This window comes from Xiphias gladius, chromosome 10, assembly GCF_016859285.1.
Source record: "Xiphias gladius isolate SHS-SW01 ecotype Sanya breed wild chromosome 10, ASM1685928v1, whole genome shotgun sequence".
In the NCBI taxonomy this organism is placed as follows: domain Eukaryota; kingdom Metazoa; phylum Chordata; class Actinopteri; order Istiophoriformes; family Xiphiidae; genus Xiphias; species Xiphias gladius.
Window position 1 is genome coordinate 12719517 of NC_053409.1, and position 21695 is coordinate 12741211.

A 21695-nucleotide genomic window follows, 5' to 3' on the forward strand; every position below is an offset into this window, starting at 1 on the left:
CTACAGTCTTTTCTGTCTCTTTGACTCACCCTCCTGTATGCGCACACACACACACACACACACACACACACACACACACACACACACACACACACACACACACACACACACACACACACACACACACACACACACACACACACACACAAGGGTTGGGGTGTGGGGATCAAAGACTCTAGCACATACCACACTGATGGAGAGCAGATGCAGGGAGTGGGCTGCTTTGCTGAAGTTGCGCTGGCCTAGTGTGAGTGCAAATCTATGTTTAGGAGGAGTCAAATGTTACCAGGAAAGAAGCATGCAGAACAGAGGCCTACTGCAACAAGATAAATTGCGCAATTGAGACTAATAGTGTGAGCAATGGTGACATAGGAAAGACAAACACCCTGTTAACTTCCTCACTGCTCTTTGTCAGAGTTAACACATCAGACTTTCTATGGAAGTCATGAGACTGTCCGTAAGTGTCTCACAAAGTGTAACCTCATCCAGATTTATCTTGGGTTTCTCCCACAATTTTACATGTTTCGTCATTTACCCTCATGGGATGACAGTTCTGGTTTTTCCAACAACTGAGAAGCTTACATTGGAAAGAAGTGACAACTGTAGAAAATGTTCATTATAAATTTGTCAGTTTTTGTGATCATCATACCTTGAAATGTATTGCAAACAGATTGTTACTTTTATTCAGTGGGATCACATTTAAACCCATGACTGTATATTAGGAATCCGCCACTTTACAAGGGACTATGTACATGAGGTAGAAGGCTGTGGAAGGCGATCCCTGTGAGAGCCAGCCAATGATGAATATGTTAAAGATGCAGTGCCGTCTGTTTTGTCGCGAGGTTTCCATGAAGGTAAAAGCCAGATCTCCAACCAGCTGACTGCAGCATGACAGTGTGGGAGAATGTGAGGAATGTGCTGATCCCATGTTGCTCGTGCCCCTGACCTCACCCCCCCCCCCAAACCGGCACAACAGTCCTGTTGTTTTAAAGGCCTTTTAACATGCAAAAGATGAGCGCAAGAGATTTCTGTCCAGATACACGAAGTCAAGTCAGGTCAAGTGCCACAAAACCTGTATTTATCCTTTCAATATAATGGCAGGCTGGTAATGGTAAAGGTAAATCTAAAAACATTGAAAAGAAAAAATCACACTTCTAACACGTGTGCATTTTTGCCCTTAGATGCACGTACATGTCCTAATGTACTTTAAGGGCTTACAATATATCTTCATACTCTTCCGCTCACAGTGTTAACTGGCCGCAACAGTGAGATGTTTTCCATTACAAGCAAGGCAGTTCATTAGTCATTAATAAGCTTTGGACTATTTCAACTACCAACTGTGTTTTCACTTCCTTTCACATCTCATTTTAATGACGGGATATATTTCGTAAAACCTCATACAGGAGCTGAAAAGAGTTGAGAGATGATGCAGCATGTTATCATCACGGGAATCAGGTCACACCACAAATGTTCCATAATTAGGCTGAGTGTCAGCCCCTCTATGTGCATACAAACACTTAATTAAAATAACACCACTGCATGACAAACATGTTTATTGTTTACAGGGAAGTCAGATGAATATTTTGCCAAACAGAATATACCTGCCAGCAAAAGCTACATGAGTAGAAGCTTTGTAATTTCCCTGTGCACATTCAGGTTTTTCAAGGCTATGAAATAAATCAGTTTGAAATTTTAACTAAGATTGTGTGCTGCCCCACAGTGGTAGTGAGAGAGAAGTGCAGTAAAAGAAAAAGAACCAACACAGGACCCTGGGCGGATTTATCGAGCATCCCTTTTATTAACATCACCTGTTACAAAAAGAACAAGATCTTCAGTGTAAATTAACTTAGCAATAATATAGCGAGTGATGATTACTGATGATATGGGACGCTTAATCCTATAGTAGTTGCAGTAGGATTTAAAAATCCTCTACACTGTTGACCTGGACCTCTCCTTCCACAGCCAGGGTCACAGACTCCCTTCTCTCTGGAGCTGCAGTACAGACTTGACTACAATTTGTCCATGCATCTCCACATTTACAGTCACGTAGTGACCCATCTGATATGCTGAGACCCCTACTGATCTCCCTTCTCCTCCCAATACTGAGCCAAAGTATGCATGGAGCTATGAATTCATGAATGTACAATGACGCACAGGTTATGATAGTTTTCTGATCAGGAGGCAAAAGATCAACAATATAGTGTATTTCAGCAGGTCCTAACTGATACATTTAAACAATACATATCTTTAAGTTAAGGGGAAAAAAGGACTGAAAACCCAAAGTTTGTTTAGTCAAGTTGGAAATTTGTATCACTGCCCTCTTGAGACAAATTACAACAAAAACTACTGCAGAATTCAAAAAGGATTTCATTGAAAAATACAGGTGTTTTAAACAGGAATGGTTGCCACACAGTTTAGGATTATGCTGGATGTCATTTTTAAGTTTAGAATAAAAATGAACCGGTGATGCTGAAGAAGAGGAATGTGGTGGGAGTGGAGTAGTGTGTGTTTTGGTACAGTGTCTGGAGTGTTTGGAATTAACAGTAACCTCTGCCTGCTCCCTTGCGGCCAACAGTGAGTTTGGGAGTGGTTTGCCAGCGCCTTGGCCAGAGATAGTTGGAGGCTGCCTACAGTACAAGTGGTGACGGAGGTTGGAAGGGAAGAGGTGGCTGGGTGTAACCGTATGGTGTAATGGTGGTAGTGATGAGACCAAAGGTCAAAGGTGGTCTCTGAAGTGCAGTCAGGGTGGCTGCGTGGGGGTCTATCCTCCTCTCACTATACTTTGGGCAGATCTTTGTCAGTCTCCTGGAAGAAATCACAAATGTACAATGTACAATCACAAATAACCTCACAATTACCATGTGGAAACACAGGACTTTGATACTATAATGTTGTTTTATTGGGTGGTAAGAACAGCGTAGTAATAGGCCTTACCCCTTCTTGTCCCTTGGCAAGTTGCCAGCTCACGGCTTGTAGCAGCTGCTGCAGTTCTCTGACTGTTTGGTTCAGTCCTGCAGTCATCTTCTCCTTTCTGTCAATCTCCTCCTGTCAGAGACAGAGACTGGTTCAGAGCTCAATGTAAACACCTATTAACTATACATGCAAAGACATAAACCACCAACTGTTACAAAACACCCAAACTGCCCCAGACTCTCACTCTCTGTGATGACAGACTACTATTCTCTATCAGGTCATCGGCGTTGTCCGTCACTTTTGAGAGCTCCCCCTGGATCAGATCAAGAGACTGCTGGGCCTGTGCGAAGGACCAAAAAGTTCCTCTTGTTAACAATGTGGCCTGGAGTTGGACCCATATCAGAAATGGAATAAAATATAAATGATCCATATTACCTTATACAAATCACCAGCCACCTTTTGCCTCTCGTTCTCTTCTGCTTCCAGCTTGGACAGAGTCTCAGTGAGCTGGGTTTTCAGCTGGAATCAAAAACAGACACTAAGCAACAGTTCTACAGCATATAAAAGCTCCCCAATGACACCTGTGAATCCCATGTTTAATTTGTCATTGCATGTACACACAGAGCACTTATTCAAAACCTCTGACCAACACTGTCTACATTAAAGTGCTCAATATTTGCACAGATTTAACAGCATTTGCTTGTCCTACTTAGGCCACGATCAATCCAAATATAGCACTTTGTAAAAGAGTGCAAGAGGTGGCAAGGGGCATGTTTCCACAGGCGCTGGTGAAAAGATGAATCATGATCCAGGAAGTCCAGTTTGAGTAATACATTTGTGTTTTGAGGCTTATCAGATGCCGTGACAATGCACAGCGGTTTATGATACTTTGAAACAGGATTTTACAAGTCTGGAAAAGTTTTCACCACTGCAGTCATTTTTTCCTGTGTCTCCATGATTGCAAGACGAACAATATGATTAAGTCATCACTCACCCTACAAAGCAACCTACCAGGAATACATACTTACTTGCGTTCCAGACTGACCAATGCATTGTTGCAATATGTAGCTATACTTGTTTTCTTTTTTGTTTGTTTTGTTGTTGTTCTTGTTGGAGCCCTCGCTGAAATAAATGAGGATGTTGCATTTTTTGACAATGCTACTGTGGGTCTGAACGCAGCCAAATAGATACGACAATGAGACAAAGACAATGAGAAAACAGACAGACAAAAAGGTTTCTATGACGACTGAAGAGGGAATAACAGTGTGCAATTCAAGGTGTGGAGTAAAACTAGAGCTGATGGACAAAATGGATGGAGATTTTTTGGCCTCTGCAGAAGGAGCAAAAGTTGACTAGTAAGCCATTTGTTAGATGGCAGTGAGATGAAGTGGAGTGCCAGTGCAGAGAGAGGAGAGTTAGTCTTGTAAGTATCACTGAGTGTGAAGGTGAGTCATCATTCACAACTTCTAATTTTTGCTACTTTCCAAAGTCACATTCTAGGCTCCTCCACACGACTCCATGTTTACAGAGGTTATGGATGATGACCCACAGTTGCAGAAGATGGAGAACCCCGTCCTGTGGCATTAAGTGTAGAGCCACTGCTGAGTGCAATAGGGTTAGGTTTAAAAGGAGCTCTAGCTCTAGAGGGTGAGCAACTCTTACCAAATTCAGCTCCTCATTCTGTCTGATAGCCTCTGTATATGAGCCATCAAGTCTGGTCTGCAATTCAGTCAACAGATCTTTGAGCTGAAATTAAGTTTGAGATGATGTGTTTAATGGGAGTCTGCGAGAGTCAGTCCAGGATAGCACTACTAGCACACAATCTACTTAGTGATATGAGCTGATCGGGCCATAAGGCATCTACAAAAAGTGAATGCTCTCAATATTCAGCAGAGACGTGTAGTGATAAATAAAGCACAGGATCCTGTTGTGCATGACTGTAGATTACCAAAAGCTGTCAATCAAGTTAGTCTGGTAAGTGGTGTAACTAAGTTATTGCTAGAGCTGACTATGTGAAGCATGTGTACCTTTAGATTAACAATATTTAATGTTTGTGTTGTGTGAATTTCATATACCCCATATAAACAGTGTACAGGATGTCACAAAAACATTAAAACAGAAACACACGTATGAACGTGTTATTGACACACAACGAAGCTCATCCTTTTGCCACAGGAGGATGAATGCTGTGACATGACTGAGGATAACAAGCAACATAGGGTGAACAAGTCCAGTTTCTGCTCACCTCTCTGACCTCCGTCACATAGGTGGCACTCTCACGCTCCGCCCTCTCCAACTCAGACTCCAAATGCTGCTTTTCTCTTCTCAGCTACAGAGCAAAAAGAGGTGCAGAAATACACACAACTGAGATAGACACAAGTTAAAATGGCAGAATGTTCTGAGTTTGAAGTACAAGAAGTCTCAGAAGAAATGTGAGCGTTAAGTTTGAGGTGAGTGTTTCAAGAGGACGAACATTTTCCAGCTCCGCTCCATCAGTTAGTCTCTCAATCTCCTGCTCCAGAGCTGTGACTTTCTGGCTCATCTAATGAAAGAGAAACGAGAAGAATGATGCAATGAAAAGGAGCACACAGTGCAATTATATATCAACTCAGTGATCTGGTATTCGACCTAGGAGTTGTTTCCTGCTAAACCTGAATACGTACCTCTCTGAGGTCTCCATGCGATACCTCCAGCTTCACCCTCCAGCGAGACTCCTCCTGCTCCACACTGCTCTGGAGGCGCTGCAGGATGCCCTCCTGTGGATGCAGCCAGAATGACAGCTTGGTTTGGCAAGAGATACATTTATGGTTGCAGAGTGGTACTGTAACACAAAAACCTCATCTCACCGTCTCTGCCAAAACCTTCTTATATGTCTCACAGTCTTTCTGTAGGATCCTTTGGGTTTCTTCAGCTTCTTTCAGCTTCTTAGCCAGTTCCTAGTAAAAGAAAAGTGTTTGTTGATGCCCTCAGTTAAAAAAAAAAAAAACAACGCATCACATTCAACTTTATCTTTCGCCTTTATTTACCTCAGAGTCCCCTGATGCAGGGGTGGACTGTGCAGCTGAGTTTTCGGCTACTGCCCTCTCAAATCTGTGGAGCCAGTCCTGATGGTTCTAGTAGAAAGAAAAATGAAAAGTAGAGAAAAACTTCACCACACAAGAGGGGAAGTGCAACAGTGTAAGGGTTTTCAAACAAAATTTGCTTGGAGGTAAAAATCCAATCCTATCCATACCTGTTCAGTGGGCAGAGGCACACAGGGCAGAAGTCTGTGCAAAACATCTCGACACTCTGCCTGAGACATTGCCAGTGCTGTCTGGTTCTCCTACAAGGTGGTGGGAGGAGGCACAATGGAAAAGGACCGGAAAAAAAAAAAGATGGAAAGATTGAGCACCGACTGTTCAAATAATTTGGTCACTTCGAAGACAAGGTCCAGTGGTCATGTGAGCAGATATGACCACAACCTTTCCTTCTTCCTCATTCAAATCTAAATCCTGTCATCATCAATTCATCCACCAGGCTGCTCCAATCAATGTCACAGGAATGATTAATTTAGCATTTTTAATCATAACTGTAGGGCACTAGGATAAATGCTGTCTCACTCCCACAACCAATTAGCCTGAGTAAACATCAGCATCTTTCAATAGGCCACACCTACACCAAGTGTCTGCAACCTCAGATTCAGAGCACATCACATACTGCAATTCGCCTCTAAGCATAAGTAAATCAATCTGCTTTTCATTAAAACTATACAAAGTACCTTGAGACCCTTCAATGAATAAAAAGGTAGCTATCAGTCCTCCCACAATAGGTCAGGATCATGCACTGTCACACTGAGGCCTGAGGGGAGAACATATGCCAGGCGCTACCCAGCAGGCACTCTAACCACTATTCACATTAACACACTGTGTCGCAAGGCAGCTCTGAGACGATTGCGGAGATGAACACAACCAACCGGCATGCACTGACAGTACACAACAGCTGCCAAGGAACTCCCCGGCTCATCTCTGAGAAGGAGCTTTCTACTGTACTCAGATGGCAGGAGCGCAGCTGCTGTGCTGATGGTTCGGCATGTACCCTTCCCTAATGTTGGGGGAGGACGGCAAAAATATAGACACGTCACTGCAACTGTTAATAGAACAGCTATCTGGCAGCCCACTCTATGTCTACATGAAAAGACCTGCAAGTACATGAAATATATACTGTAGATTTTGTTTTACATTTAGTTAAACCTGGAAAAAAAGATGTTTCACTTGTGAATACAGAGCATTGAGAAACAAAGACACTGTTGCATATCCATTAAAAGTTTTGAATGATCATACATCCTTTTTTTTTTAAAAAGAAAAAAAGAAACTGCATTAAAATCGAAGTGAATTTAACAGATTTTCATTGACTGATTAACTGGTGATACTGACAGTATGGATTCCACAAAGCAGAATGGGGAAAACATGCTAGAAATGAGTCAAATGACAAGAGACATGAAGCTGCAAAAATGATTACCATGAATCTCAATCTAATGATATCTAGTGAAATCATTTCTAGGTCACTGCACACTCATTTCCAAGCATCAGCCTGAGCTTTGGGCAATGAGAAAGCCTTTACATTTCAGAGCTAAAAGCAAAAATATATATCGCCTAAAACAAAAACAAAAAAAGAAACAAAAACAAAAACAAAACAAAAAAAACCCAATGGTTGTTAAGTTAATCAAGTCTGAGATTCCCAAGGGGAGTAGCATAGTTAAACAGCTCAGCACACAGCCAATTGAAAACTTGAGGCCAAAAAACAAAAGGCGAGGGGCAAGAGTGAGGTAAATGAGTATGCAGCTTTGTTATGGATGATGGTGGAAAATAAATCTCACTGGGTCAATTATGGAAAAACAAAAACAACAACAAAAAAAAAACCCAGCATTTTTTTTTTTTTTTAAGGGGGGGATGCATCAGATTTTAACTAGAGTGAAGCAGACTGAGGTGGGGTGTCGAACCTTGACAGCTTTGCTGAGTTTTCCTTGAAGCATGGACTCGGTGGCTGACAGAGCTTCCATTGCACTCCAGTTTTTCTCCCGAAGCTCCTGTTTTGGTCAGTTCCAGAGAGATACTACTTTCAGTTCAGCCTCAGGGAAAATGCATTCAGTGACCCTCATATAGAGACTGGTACAGTAACAGAAAAAACTGAACGCAATTTAAAATGACTACACTCAACTTTTCACCCATACTCCAACTGCTAAAAATAAGTACAAACAAATTGCCTCGAGAGTCCCAGTCTCACACCTCGTGTGGGTAAGAAAAGAAAAGAAAAGAAAAGAAAAGAAAAAAAAAAAAAATCAACATGCACAGTACGCAAGATATGAATAGTAACAATGTTCTGTGAGTAATTTCTATTCAAATAAAGGTAATGCTGTCTAGAGACATATATCAGATACAAAAATGAAAAAGCAAAGTCCACATAAATATGCTTTTCAAATCAAATATGCCTCTCTTAAAAATAAAAGGCGAGTTTCTAATGCTCTGAATCACCCACAAGCACAGACAAGCTTGCTGAAACAGTCACGGCCAACGGCAAACATAACAAGAGTAGGCTGGATGCCCTGTTATGCAACGCTCATCTTAAGCAATCCAAATCAAAATGGGCATCTGTACTGATGTGTAAAATCATGCTTCAAACACAACCTTAGCTAAAGAAATCTTTCTAATTGGTTTTAAAACATCTGTTTAAAAAGAACAAAAAGCGAAACAAGTGACCCTAACTGGCAGTGGACAACAGGGAGTATAGATGTATGTAGTGTACAACTCCAGCGTGAAGGGGGTGTTTTGAGGTACCACACAAGTTGGGGGAGATGATGTCTCACAGGGCTAGATCACAGCAGCCACTGATATTATATAGTTCAGGTCATCACTGTAGGAAACCTACGTTGTTCTTCTTCCTATGAAGCTCCAAGGAGTCCCTCAGCTCAGCCAGCTCACCCTGCAGATCTGAGACCTGCTTCTCCTTCTCTGACAACCTGAAAGAGGACAACATAACGACTTGTTATGAACATAATTGTGTAGTTAACAAAGGTCTTTAACATGAAAATATTAGTGTAAAAAATATTATGTTATGATATGGCGTGCCACATTACTCACGCTGTAAGAAGCTCTGGGCTTGGCACTGCTGTGTGTGACTGCTAATTGAGAAGGGGGTGAAAAAAAAAAAAAAAAAAAAAATTAAATCTAGGAATGAATGAGAATTTAATCTCAAAGAGAGAAAGGTCAAAATTTAAGGACGATTCAAACATAAACAGTTCTATCTGTGAAATCAAATTCTTAATCAAAAGAGCCCCTGTCCTCCAAATAAATTTGTTCTTTTATCCTTACTCGGTAAAAATCTTTCATAGCTGGGCAAATCTTCCTGATCTTTAAACCATAAAATGTGTCACTCTTGCACTTTGTGGTGACATTTTTTTGAAACCCTTCCTCACCTGTTGGTGTAACTGCTCCACCTTCTCACTCATCTCCTTAGTGCGTGCCTCCAGCTCAGCCTGAAGCAACTGCATCTCCTGGTCCTTTGCCGCTAGCCTGTGGGTCAGATTGTTCATCATTAGTCCGATTTTTAAGGGCAACGCTGGAGGACTGCAAGGTGATCCGTTGGGTTAACTCACTGAGCCTGGAGTTCTTGGATGTGGGTACCAGAACTGGTCAGCTGCTCCATGTCTGCCTGCAGGGCAACCAACTGCTGCTCCAGAGACTGCGAGACAAATACTGCTTCAGACAAGAGTTCAAACTAGGGCCAAACAAAACGAACGACACAAACAACAGTATTTGTGGTCTCCTGAAATGCGCAAACCAGGTATTTCATTGATACAGAAAAGCCCACACCTCAACTGCCTTCTCTCTGGCAGAGCTGATGTCTTGTGCTGCCTGTAGACTCTCCTCCATTGATTTTAGCTTCACGTCTTTCTCTTGGATCCTACAAAGCACAATGAGACAAGGGTTCATCATGCAGAGCTGTTTAAAGTCACAAAGAATCTGCTTATATTTACATATATAGCACATTTAACAATACGCAGCTATTGTTTCCAGCAGAAATCTGATGTTAAAAGAATTACTATCATGAGTGTGTCTAGGGAGTGTCCTGGAGTGCCAGGAGGAATTAGTTTTGAAATGCACACATTACAGTAAGTACTAACCTTTGGTTTCAAAACATTTTTTTATGACTCAGCTCCTTTTCATCTCAGCTGGCTGGCAAAGATGCCGCCACTGAATGATTAGAGTTACTGAAACTAAATGTAGACATTTTGATCCGTGTGTGTGTCTTTGTGTGTTGTGGACAGAGGTGGGTGAACATAAAACTTCTTACTACTAACATTATCATCAGCGTTTCCCATACACTGATTTATTTATGGTGGCCCCCCACAATATCAATATGACCGCCACATATTGATTTTCTGTCTTTTACTATTTCAAATGGGTCAAATCTTATTTCATTGTAGAGCTGTGTGCAGCACACTGATTCGCTTGCCCCGCTCTCTCTCTCTCTTTCACAAACACGGTGACAATAGACCAGTCTTTCATAGTTGGACTGGCCATTGCGAACACTGGGAGAAATCCTGCTGCATTGGAGGGCCACTGGACCGTCAAACAAATCCATAAAGCTTTTAACGTCCTTGTCTGTCTTTACCGGCCCTCTCTGTGTGCGCAGGAGAGCATGCTGCGTGCATGTTCCAGGACTGTGCTCACTGACCAAACACACAACCTTCAATCAACAACCCTCAACATTAGGAAATGGAGCTGTATATATTGTTCAGTTATTAGTCACAAAGTACTTGGCAATTTTTTATATATCTATATCTATCTATCTATATCTATATCTATATATATCTCTCTCTCTCTCTCTCTCTGGGAAATGCTGATCATGAACCCTAAATACTCAAACCAACTTGATTGATCTTACTTGGTCTGGAGTTCCTCCACTATTGACTCTGATGATGCCTGTGATTAGGGGAAAAGGAAATGTAAAACAAATGAATACAGAATAAAGTACAAAAACACAGGAAATCCATTTTAATACAGATTTTATAACAACTCACTTGTTCAGCTGTCTTTCTTTTAAGTCCCTCTATTTCTTGTTTTAGTGCCCCGTTCTCTTCTCTTACAGCCTAGTTTGGGGAAATAAATGACTGCCCATTAGGTTTTGTGATTACAAGTCAGGAAGGGAAATGCGGGTACGTTTGTGGGCAGCATGTTTTCAGGATTTGTTACCATTGGCTTTCCCTTTTCAGCCCAGAGAAAACAAGATACCTTAAGCTCTTCCTCCTTGTTGGCCACTTCAATTAGCCCCTTCTCCAGCAGGCCCTCTACAGTTTTCATGTTCTCCTCCTTCTCCCGGACACTAGGCAGGAAGCAATGTTTTACAAAGGTCATTATTTATTTAAGGGACATGGAGTAACAAGCCTAACCAGCTAGTGTATTCAAAATATGTTGCTTTCACACACACCTCTTCTGGTACTGGTCCAAAGCCAGCTGGGAGGCGGTCTGTATGGGGAGAGTCAAATAGAGAGGTTGAGGGACATATATATATATACACATACATACATACATACAAATAAAAATAAAAAAAATAAAAAGTCAAGATACACAACTAACCTGATCAGAAATCTGTGCCTGCAGATTCTGAACCTCTGCCTTCAGTGACATGTTCTCATTGTGCAAGGCCTGCAAAGGGGAGACGCCAGAGGCAGGAAGGACAGTCAACATTTATTGTGCCAAGACTATACAGGATCTGACAGATTGTGCAATAGCTTAAACAATGACACAGCACTCATATTTCTGTCTTAAGTTTATAAAACCATGAAATCAATTACACCGAAATGCCCTCTTTCTGGAAACAGTGTACATGGTTTAAAATCCATATTCCTGCTCAGCACATTGAGAGGCCTAGAACACGTTTACCAAATTCCTGCTGACTAATGAACCAATGCAATGTCTGCATAAGCTGTAGATGAAGCACTCTTGGGACTATACCTGCATGTTAGTTTCTCTACTGGCCCCGCTGCTCCTTTCAGCATTTAGAGAATCCTCCAAACTTTTCCTCTGCAACTCCTTTTCAGCCAATCTGGACAGAGCAGGGGAAGAGTTGGGAGAACACATGAGAAATAAATAAATAAATAAATAAATAAATAAATAAAACAACAACAATAACAATAATAATAATAATAATAATAATAATAATAATAATAATAATAATAGCACAATGCAATAAATACAGTCACTGTATCTGACAAGGGCACACGTTTTTCTTACAGTTTCTGTAGCTCCTCAATGTGAGAGACATGGGTTGCCTTAAGGAGAAAAAGATTTCTCATTAGCTTACACACAGATATGCGTATGGTCATCTTATTCTGACTGAACATAGATAAATGAGGTTGACCCATATACCTGTGAAGAGATCTGGGCTTGCAGGCTTTCATTCTGGACTTGCAGAGTCTCGTTCTGGACCTGAAAACCTTTGTTTTCATTCATAAGTTCCTGTTAAAAACAGACTATGTTAGTGACAAAATGAAGTGAGTGTTGCTCTGCTTCAGAGAGAAATTCACTCTGCATCCCAATATGGAATCAACACTTCAGAGTACTAAAATGCATTGTAAGAATCCATCAGTATAACACAATGTCAATGTCAATCCCGCAACACTTGATAAAAATTCCAGATAATCTGATCCAATACAATAAAATGGACTGGTAATGGAAATTTTGATGATGATTTTGAGTATGCGATGTGGTGACTCACCTGAACCTGGGCCTTAAGTGAGTCGTCAGGCAAACTGTGTTGGGACATCTCCATAAGCTCCATCACTCTCTGCTCCAACCGCTCCTTGGAGACCATGGCTTCGGTCAGGCTGCTGTGTAGGGTCTGGATCTCCTTGTTCTTGTTGTTCATCTCTGTCTCGACCGCCAGTAGCTGGCTGTGGAGCTCTGCACCCACACACACAGACATTAAGGTGCTGTATGAAACCTGACCTAATACATAATTTTGTTAGAATTCATTTTAGTGTGATCTTGTGTTTTATCACCTTGCTTGGAGGCCTGTAGCTTCTCTCTTTCAGCGTTGACATTGTGGAGGAAGTTCTGTAGGTCTTCCCAGCGTCGCTTAGCATCCTGCAGTTGGGCCTTCGGGGTCGAGCGATACAATATATAGAATTTAAGAAACACTTTTCTCCCACACATTACATTTGCTCACAAGTGCTCATAAAATATTAGCACAGGTGGTTTAAAAGGGAATTTAAACCCTAAGCCTGGTAGCATTAGACCCAGACTGGACAAATTACATGCTTCAATCTTCTTCCCTTTCACTGTCAATACCAGTACTGTGAGGTCAAAGACGGAGCTTGATTTGTATAAAAGCCTCCAGAATTTCAACAAGCCTATGAATTTCTTGTCATTTTTTCCTCGAGAATTCAAACAGAGCTCTGTCTGTCTTACTAAATTAATGGTAAGTCTAAATTGCAAAAGATCTTGTGGACTTTGTTTCACTGATTTTTTCAAAGACAGCTCAACTCTCAACTCTCAGCATCTCTCTCATGTTCTTTGATGGGACTCGTCTGTGTTGAGCCAGCAATTTAGATTTCCATTTTTGATTGTGGTCAATGAAAAGACAGGACAGACTAGTCAGGGTGTCTAGCAGGAAAGTGTTGTTTGTACACAGCACAAAGCCTCAAACATTCCAGCGTCGAAGGCCAACACAATTCTCCCAGCATTGGTTCTCTTTCCCACAACCCTCCCCAGGACTTCCACTATAACCTCCTCTCATTTCCTTGGCAACGCTGCCACACCCACTAACCAGATTTCAAAGCTGTGTGATATGCCTAGGTTTTGTACAGCTCAGTTTGTTTTTGTCTTGGCTTGGGAAACTGAAGCAGAGGCTAAATAAACACATTGTGCATCTGGATTAGCGTACCTCCAGCTGGGACACATTCTGCTTGTAGCTGACCTCCAGTGACTTCCTCTGGTGCTCCTCCTGCTGCAGCTTGCTGTTGTTGTCTGCCAGCTCTTTCATCAGACTGGCGTACTCAGAACGTAGCTTGTTCAGGTCTGCTGAATTCCTATCAAGAAACACACACAAGTACAAATGAGTGTTTTGAAAATGGTTGATGGAGCTTTATGGGGAGAAGATGTTGATGAATTAAATTACAAACTGTCTGAACAGGGCATTTCACATTGTGTACCTGTGCATGCAGATGGATATATGTTACGATAGGAAGTCTGAGCTAAAATGCAAAGACAATGAGCTGAGATTCTAATAGAAGTTGGATCACTGAGTGTGACCAGTAGATTCTTATCTACTGTAGTGTAGCACTGACTTGCTCTCCATCTGGTTGGTGGCAGAGCTGACTGCGTCCCTCAGGATGCCATTCTCCTGCTGCAGACGAGTGATCTGGCTTTCGAGCTGCTCCCTCACCTGCTGGAACTACACATAAAAAATAAGCTTCAGTCTCTATGCAGTCTTGAGAGGATTCATTCAGTACTTATACAGGAAATCAAAGCCCTCACCTTCATCTGCATGGTCTGGAGCTCCTGGTAGCTGCCCTGCGCCTTGGCCTGCATGCTCCCCAGTTCTTTCTCCATGGCGGCACGTTGCTCCCTCATCATGGCTTCCACCCGTCCTGTCTTTTGCTTCTCCACCTGAAGCTCCTGCAGCACAACGCAATAAGTCATGTAAGCACTTTGCTGTAAGCAAAGGAATGATTCCTGTGGTTTGAAGAAGAAACTGGAAATAAATCATTAATCATATTGTTTACGTCATTAGGTAGAACATGGGAATCTAGACCTGGCTGAGCTGTTTCACTTTGTCCTTGGCAATGGAGGCCTCCTCCTGAAGAGTTGTCAGGAGTCGCTCTCGTTCCTGGGCAGCTGGATCAGGCCTGGCTGCAGACTGGTGGAGAGACACATAGAATTAAAAAAGCAGGCATTGTACATCCAACTACAAATACCAGGTCTCATGCCAAATGCAGATAGTGTGAAATATCACTTGTCACAAGCACCTAATTCAAATTTATCACTTATTAATCTCTCACTTTGTGCCAGGCATCCATGGCATTAGGACTCTTCTCTTGGAGGAGGGCCATCACACTGACAACCTCGGCTTCCGAGAGAGCCAGACTGGACAGACCTGACAGCAGCTCCTTCAGCTTCACCTCTGTGTTCTCTGTTAAAACATACAAGATAGGTGATGGAGTTAAGCAGATTTTTATTTGGCTGGACAGTAGATATGAGACAGCAAACAGCTTACCTTTGTCAGTCTCATTCTTATGTTTCTTGCCAGACCCTTTGGATGGTACATCGTCGTTATGGGCTGCCTGGTGGTTGACAGAAGTTGCAGATTCAGCCAGAACATGGACTTCATCTACTGGATTTTAGGGAAAAAAAAAAAAAAGAAAAAACGGATAATTACAGAGTGACAAGTTCAGGATTCAGTTTGAGTAAATGTCCTGATATCTAAGATATAAGAAATTGAGACATAATTTAGCATATGGGACCACTGTATCATCATTACCTGGCTCTGTCTTTTGTTTCTTGGCAGAGTTCTTCTTCTTGCTGGCGGTAACACTTGGGGTTGCACCGTCCAGAACTTTGGTTTCAGCCACAATGGGAACCTCCTTCTTGACTGGTGCTGGAGCCTGCTCTGCTTTAACCTCTGGCTGTTGGTCATCCACTGGACAAGCAAGGGGAGAACACTGTCAGTGTCAGCCAGTCTGCCTTGAGACTGATAAAAAGATGATATTCAGTCATCATAAAAGCTATTGGCTAAACCTATAAACTGGATGATGCAGCTACTACGGCTAATTTTGCACCTCACATTTTTCTAGCAAAACTCACTGTAACTTGATTAAAGTGTTTATTGAAAGAAACAGGTAGTTAGCAATTTCCACGTTTCCAAAGTAACACAGCAACACACCATCTTTAAACTTTACCCTTGGCTACTCACCAGGCTCTGCTTTTTGTTTTTTCTTCTCCTTCCTCTTCCCAGAGTTCTGGGGAGGTGTCTGAGCCTGAACAGGAGCCTGAGCAGCTTGGACCTGTACCTGAACCTGAACCTCAAGTTGGGGAGAGGCTGGGCTGGACTGTTTGCTCAAGACCAGAGGTGGCTCTACCTTATGGCTGACTGGCTTGGAGCCGTTCACTTCTGGTTCCTCAGAGGGGGGAACTGTAGCTGCAGCAGCAGCAGCAGCGGCAGCGGCAGCCCGGGCAGCCTTTTTCTCCTTCTTCTTTCTCTCCCTCAGACCGGCAGGAGCCTCGGTTGACACCGGAAGAGGCACATAAGGAATAGGTGTTAGTGGAGCCGGATCTGGCGTAGCCACAGGTGCAGGTTCCTCCTCTACCTCCAGTGTGGAACTGTTGGTACCATCAACCATATCAAAGTCCCGCAGATCCTCTTCCGACTCTCCTCCGCCTCCGCCACCTCCACCGCCTCCCCCGCTGGCACTCTCCTTCTTCTTGTTCTTCTTCTTTTCATTCTTCTTACGGATATCTGGCTTGGATGGTGGTAGCTTGAGGTCACGTTTCTGCCTGGCCAGCACCTCATCATAGGAGGTTTCCTTCATGAAGAGCCAGAAGAAGAGGAACATGAGGGTGATGACCAGGGAAGGGGCCAGGATAAGAAGGTACTGAGAGTCATAGATGTCCACTGCCATTCTGAATAAAAGGAGAAAGACAGGAAAAAAATAATAATATTTTGTTTAGGCCACTTAGCACACAGTCAACACCAACAGTTATAAAGCAGACCAGCCCCATTCCACATCACGATATTCATCTGCCAATAATTTACGTATACTGTGTCTGTGTGACATTATGGTAACAGATTTCTACCAGCAAAGCTACTGGGAAAAGGCTACTGAAATCAAGAGATCTCAAGAACGTAAGAGCTCAAAGTTGTGATGTAAATGAATCTGTGATTTCAGCTTGCTGCTCATACCCATCCAAAAGAAATCCTATTGCACCTACATGGGCTCCCGAGATAATATTATTTGCAGGTCAACCACTGCTACTAGCAATGAGGACTAGTCTGTGATGTGTGAAAAGTATGAGATTTTTTTAAATTTTTTTGGGGGGGAGGGGGTACATTTGTAATAATGTACATAAATAGTACTCTTTTAGTGATGATCCAATTAGACAACACTACCCCAGCTACAAAGCTTACCTTCGTCTATACCTATATACAAGTTCACAGAGAGATGCATCTAGTAGAAACATGGCTTTTAAGAGCCAGACAAAGAACAGGATAATAAAAGCCATCTACTTCACTCACATTGGCTTAAAAGGGCACAAAATAGGTCAAGAACATCAGAGGGACAACTAGGCTAAGATGACGGTTCACTGCCTCATTTAGTTATTTCCCTCCTTCAGCCCCCAAACAGACAACTTGGTGTTATTCTAAACTTATATCAGGATGAATTTGCAATAGGCAAAAATACACCCATGCGCAAATGTCATTGGTTGAGGTCTGCTGCAGCTGCAGTTTGGCCCCTGCCTGCTTCAAGCTAAGGGAGAAGAGGTGGTTCTTCCACTGCAAGCAAAGTTTATAGAGTCAAGAGGTCCTGAGATTTCATCAGTTTAGCATCTGCCAAAGATATTCTTAGGAAATATGCTTTTTCTCCTCAAGGGTACAGAGTAAGAATGAACTGGGGTAGAACCACTGCAGATAAAGAAATAATTATTAAAGACACAACACATCTTTTAGCTCACTAGAAGCCACTATATAACCAAACAAACTGTAAGCATTAGTAGTCTCTAATGATTTGCCTTTTCTTGGTGTAAACAATACTGAAGAAATTAATGCATGATGGCTTTTAAGATGAGGTTGACTTATTTATCATAGCAACAGTAGCCTATGTATTTTATATGTATAATCACTTATGTACGTTTCTCAGCTAAGCAATCTGATCAGTCAAAGAAATGTTCTTGTATGTATCAAATTTCTATGGAAAAACTCTACAAGCTCCCTGCATATTCCCTCTTTTTTTCTTATTTATTTCTGTCTAATTTGATTAAATATTTTTTCTCTGTTTAATCAACCCGATTAGACCTTAGATGCCATGTTTGACATGACAAGCACTGAGCAATTTTTGAAGAGGCAAAATCAATAATAGTGTACCTGGGGGGTATGTCCGACAATCTAACACACAGTGATGCCTTGTGCAAACTTACACACTTATTACAAAAATAAAACCACTGTATTTTGAAAACGGGGACAAATTAAGCCCAGGGTGACGACAGCAGCATTGTGTTGTCAACAATACAAAGTGGCACTGACAGTGAGTGACCTGAAGTGCAGCACATTCCCATCCTATACCGAAGATCTGTCCCAGTAATATAGTGTAGGAGTCACCGTCGTAGAGCAGACCTCTTTAGTCATTTGGATTAAGGAGATTACCCATGATAATACATTTAAGAATAACTTTCCACTGCAGGGCTTCCTGAGGACTGACAGGCTTAGGCTATAGTATCATGTTGACTCTGTTTCACTCTCATCTCAAAAACTTCTCATTACATCTTCCACAACACACACACAAAAAAAAAATAAATAAATACAATTTTTTTTTTTTTTAACCAGGCTGGTTATTATGTTAAATACTGAATGATCTTATATTCAAACATTCTACCTTTCAAGCACCAAGCTTTTCCTTAGAGCATAAACTAAAAAGTTCCTTTTTATATAATGTATTTTAAACCATTCATTCAAGTTTTCATTAAATTACATTTTTTGAAGAGCTTTGACTCTGACACTCCGGCTGATCTAGCTGATTGTGAATATTTGCCTGATAGATTCAACACCTATTATTGTGGGGTGTTTGTATCCATTCCTCTGCACTCAACAGTCTACAGCTGGGGGCAAACTTTAAAAAAATGTGTTAATTGTGAGCAGAGAACTAGCTGTTAGTTTCAAGAGCATGGTGCAAACTCAGCACGGAGTGAAAAACCCATACCAAGGATTGAAAACATTAGCCTTTACTTGAGTCTTTTTATTATCTGCTTGGCTGCTGAAAGAGTCTTCCAATCTGTGAACTCATTAGAAGATGTGTCATTCATATTGAATAGCCTAATGCCAGTACAGAAACAGCACACTAAGGCTAAAAAGCAGCAAAAGCCAAAAAAAGGGCTTTCAGTTTCCTTGATTGTCTGCACATAAAGTAACTAGGCTACTTTACAAGTTTTAGAAAATAGAAAGAAAGACATTAAATAACCTATAGTACAGCATGTACTACATACACACCATGAATAAAGAAGGTAACAAGTTATAATTGCTAACCTTCTTTGGCTACCAAATCAGTAAATTCTTTTTTCCATTTTACGTTCACTTCATGTTCCAGGGAACTCCCATGTCAGACCTAATGAAGCTGTGAAATAACTCTTAAAGCAACACTGCCTCTTGGCATATAAAGTGTGGGTGGAGTAAGAAGTGTAAAAATTTGAAGCCTCCTTGCTTTCTTTCAGTCCCAGGACTCCGTGTGGAAGGTGCGTGAGTTTCCTTGTGCAGCCTGAGCCTTGTCACAGCATCAAAATGAGCTCGGAGGACAAAGCCCTCTCGGGCTGTTGGCTCCCCGGAATCTAGCCACTTGGCCGGCCAAGCCTCCTGATTTGGCAGGCATGGACACAGAGGGAACTCCTGATAATTATCAGGCCCAAAAAGCAGCACAGACATTACTTGAAAACCAGGCCATGCAGCACTCTACACTTAAAACTCTACATTTTACCCAAAAAATGTTAGTATCATACAGACTTTCATATCACATAATAACATCTGTTTATAATTGAATGTATAACTTCGGAACGTGCAAGGGTCACCTATCCCGCAGTTTGTTACAGTACCTCTGTAACAAATTAATTTTAAGCACAATTCAACACCAAAATCAAGAAAAATTAAAAATATAAAAAGCTACACTGGCAGTCACTCTATCCCCTTTTATACTGGAAACACTTTCAGATTATGGAACAACTTTTACTTTCTAATTGGCAGCACCTTTTATCCAAAGGTTTTGGTGATTGCAGGCAATTAAAAATAAGCTAGTTTAGAGTGATAGGTAGGACAACTGGAAGATGGCTGTGTCTGATTAGGAAAACTGTAAGGATAACAAACTGATACACGTTTATCACTATTCAGGTTATAAATGAAATAGAAAGGAGCAAAATAAACAGTACGGCATTAGCATCTGGTTGTGGTTGAAAAACATTAACAAATAGGTATTAGTAGTCTGAAATGCTCTGCTCCTCCTGGTGAGACTGTGATAAGGAAACTTGAGAAAGTAGAACAAAAAACACCCTACATAAGAGCTTATCTACAGATAGGCCTCAAGGAAAGGGTCAATGCCATCAAGACAGAACTGACACCATGCCACAAGAAAGAGAAGCTCAGGAATACCTTCATGTACCCTAAGCCAAAGTCTCTAAAAATGGGGCCAATGTGTCTTTGAAGGATTTCCAAGGATCTCCAGAAAGGTACTTTCCTTCAGATTTCAATTAGCATTAAAGTCAGTTCAACAAACCGAACTTGATAGATCTGCAAGTCATAGGGACACAGTGTGACAATTATACAGTCATATCATTAGTCCCCACCTCATCTTAAGTAACAGAAATACGAAATAACATCTCGACGTGTGTTTGAGGTGAGGGTAATGTCCAGCAAATCACGTCAACATTCAACGAGGGAACTTTACTAAGGTTGAGTACTAAATGTCCCAGCATGTTAGGTCATGTCTAATCGTCGGCCTTGGACGTACTACTGAACCGAGATGCGTAGTGGCAGCTGTTCTTACAGCCAGAAAAAGCTGCCTGTGCATACAGCCTGTAATCACACAAAATGCAGAGGTGATCTAATCTTCCTAGCTAACTTAGCCCAGCTAGCTCCTTAGTCACGTTATGATCTAATTAACCACGAAAGCGAAAGAAGAGACACACATGTCGACGGGAAGCTCGCTTCACCGACATGACTAGCAAAAAAAATGTTTAACAGTGTGGGCTCAACAATGGCGTGGTCATGGCTACAAGTAGTTGCAATAGTAGTTAAATTCATACAGGAAAAAGGGTTTGTCGCCTCTTAAGTTCGTTTCTCTGAGTGGCTACTGTTCAGCACTATGAATGAGCTAGCTAACATACACGCTAGCAAACTAACGTGAGCCGGCCAATCCAGTTATTAGTACAGAGGAAGTCTTCAGCGATAAAAGTGACCCGCTGAAATGTTAACAGGGACGCCCAAGTTTGTTGCTCTTTCACAAGCTATCAGCCCATCTGGAGGCGTTGACATCTGCCCCAACGGGCCTCGTCTTGCTGGTGACCCAGCCCCCCTCTCTCCTAAAATCCCTGACCCGGTCTGCTGTTTCATTCTTCCGTTGAAGTCCTGAGGGCCGTTCCCAGGCCTGGGTAAAGAGCTTAGCTACGCTAAGACCGGGATGAGCGGCTTTTTGACAGGAAATAAAACATAACGTTGGTGAAAACAGCTTTTCGCAGGATACCTGTAGCTTCAGTTTGCTGTTCCCTTAGCTAGTGTTGAAATGGCGTTGTTCTGCGTTGACTCCAGCAGACTCCTGACTTCCCAGGACAGCTCCAGCCTGGCTTTCTTCTGCGTTATCCGTCAGACTATCTACTGTTTCTGGTTCGCGGGGGCGGGTCATAGTCAGGCTGCTAGGGAACGCTCGTTTTGAGACTCGAGGCACACCGAACAGAGCCGTATTTATGTAAGACACAACTAAGGATACCCCCGCCTTTTCGAGACATCCTTGGTTCAAAAATCTTGCGACGGACAAAAGCAATCAGGGGCGTGGC

At 42.0% G+C, this 21695-nt stretch overlaps 1 protein-coding gene across 6 annotated transcripts; it reads right to left on the reverse strand.

The window, feature by feature from the left end:
* Nucleotides 1-1572: 1572 nt before the first annotated feature.
* ktn1 (kinectin 1) lies at nucleotides 1573-21555 on the reverse strand. Of its 6 annotated transcripts, none has more exons than XM_040136935.1 (36): nucleotides 21386-21555; nucleotides 15865-16571; nucleotides 15433-15591; nucleotides 15169-15282; nucleotides 14954-15084; nucleotides 14707-14811; nucleotides 14430-14570; nucleotides 14240-14346; nucleotides 13837-13981; nucleotides 12953-13049; nucleotides 12670-12854; nucleotides 12321-12410; nucleotides 12186-12223; nucleotides 11907-11997; nucleotides 11529-11597; nucleotides 11380-11417; nucleotides 11184-11274; nucleotides 10973-11041; nucleotides 10837-10874; nucleotides 9762-9852; nucleotides 9545-9630; nucleotides 9365-9461; nucleotides 9030-9070; nucleotides 8818-8908; nucleotides 7892-7978; nucleotides 6146-6235; nucleotides 5940-6026; nucleotides 5760-5849; nucleotides 5577-5669; nucleotides 5387-5455; nucleotides 5159-5242; nucleotides 4576-4659; nucleotides 3349-3432; nucleotides 3158-3253; nucleotides 2935-3045; nucleotides 1574-2805 (listed from the first exon to the last, which is right to left on the reverse strand). In XM_040136935.1, the coding sequence occupies exons 2-36, from the start codon at nucleotides 16568-16570 to the stop codon at nucleotides 2776-2778; spliced, it is 3825 nt and encodes a 1274-aa protein (XP_039992869.1). In that variant the 5' UTR covers nucleotide 16571; nucleotides 21386-21555; the 3' UTR covers nucleotides 1574-2775. The 6 variants fall into 6 exon arrangements, with proteins under 6 accessions (XP_039992872.1, XP_039992870.1, XP_039992869.1 ...); XM_040136934.1 differs by having other exon boundaries at nucleotides 9030-9067; nucleotides 15169-15285; nucleotides 21386-21554; XM_040136932.1 differs by having other exon boundaries at nucleotides 15169-15285; nucleotides 21386-21554.
* Between the last annotated feature and the right edge of the window lie 140 nt (nucleotides 21556-21695).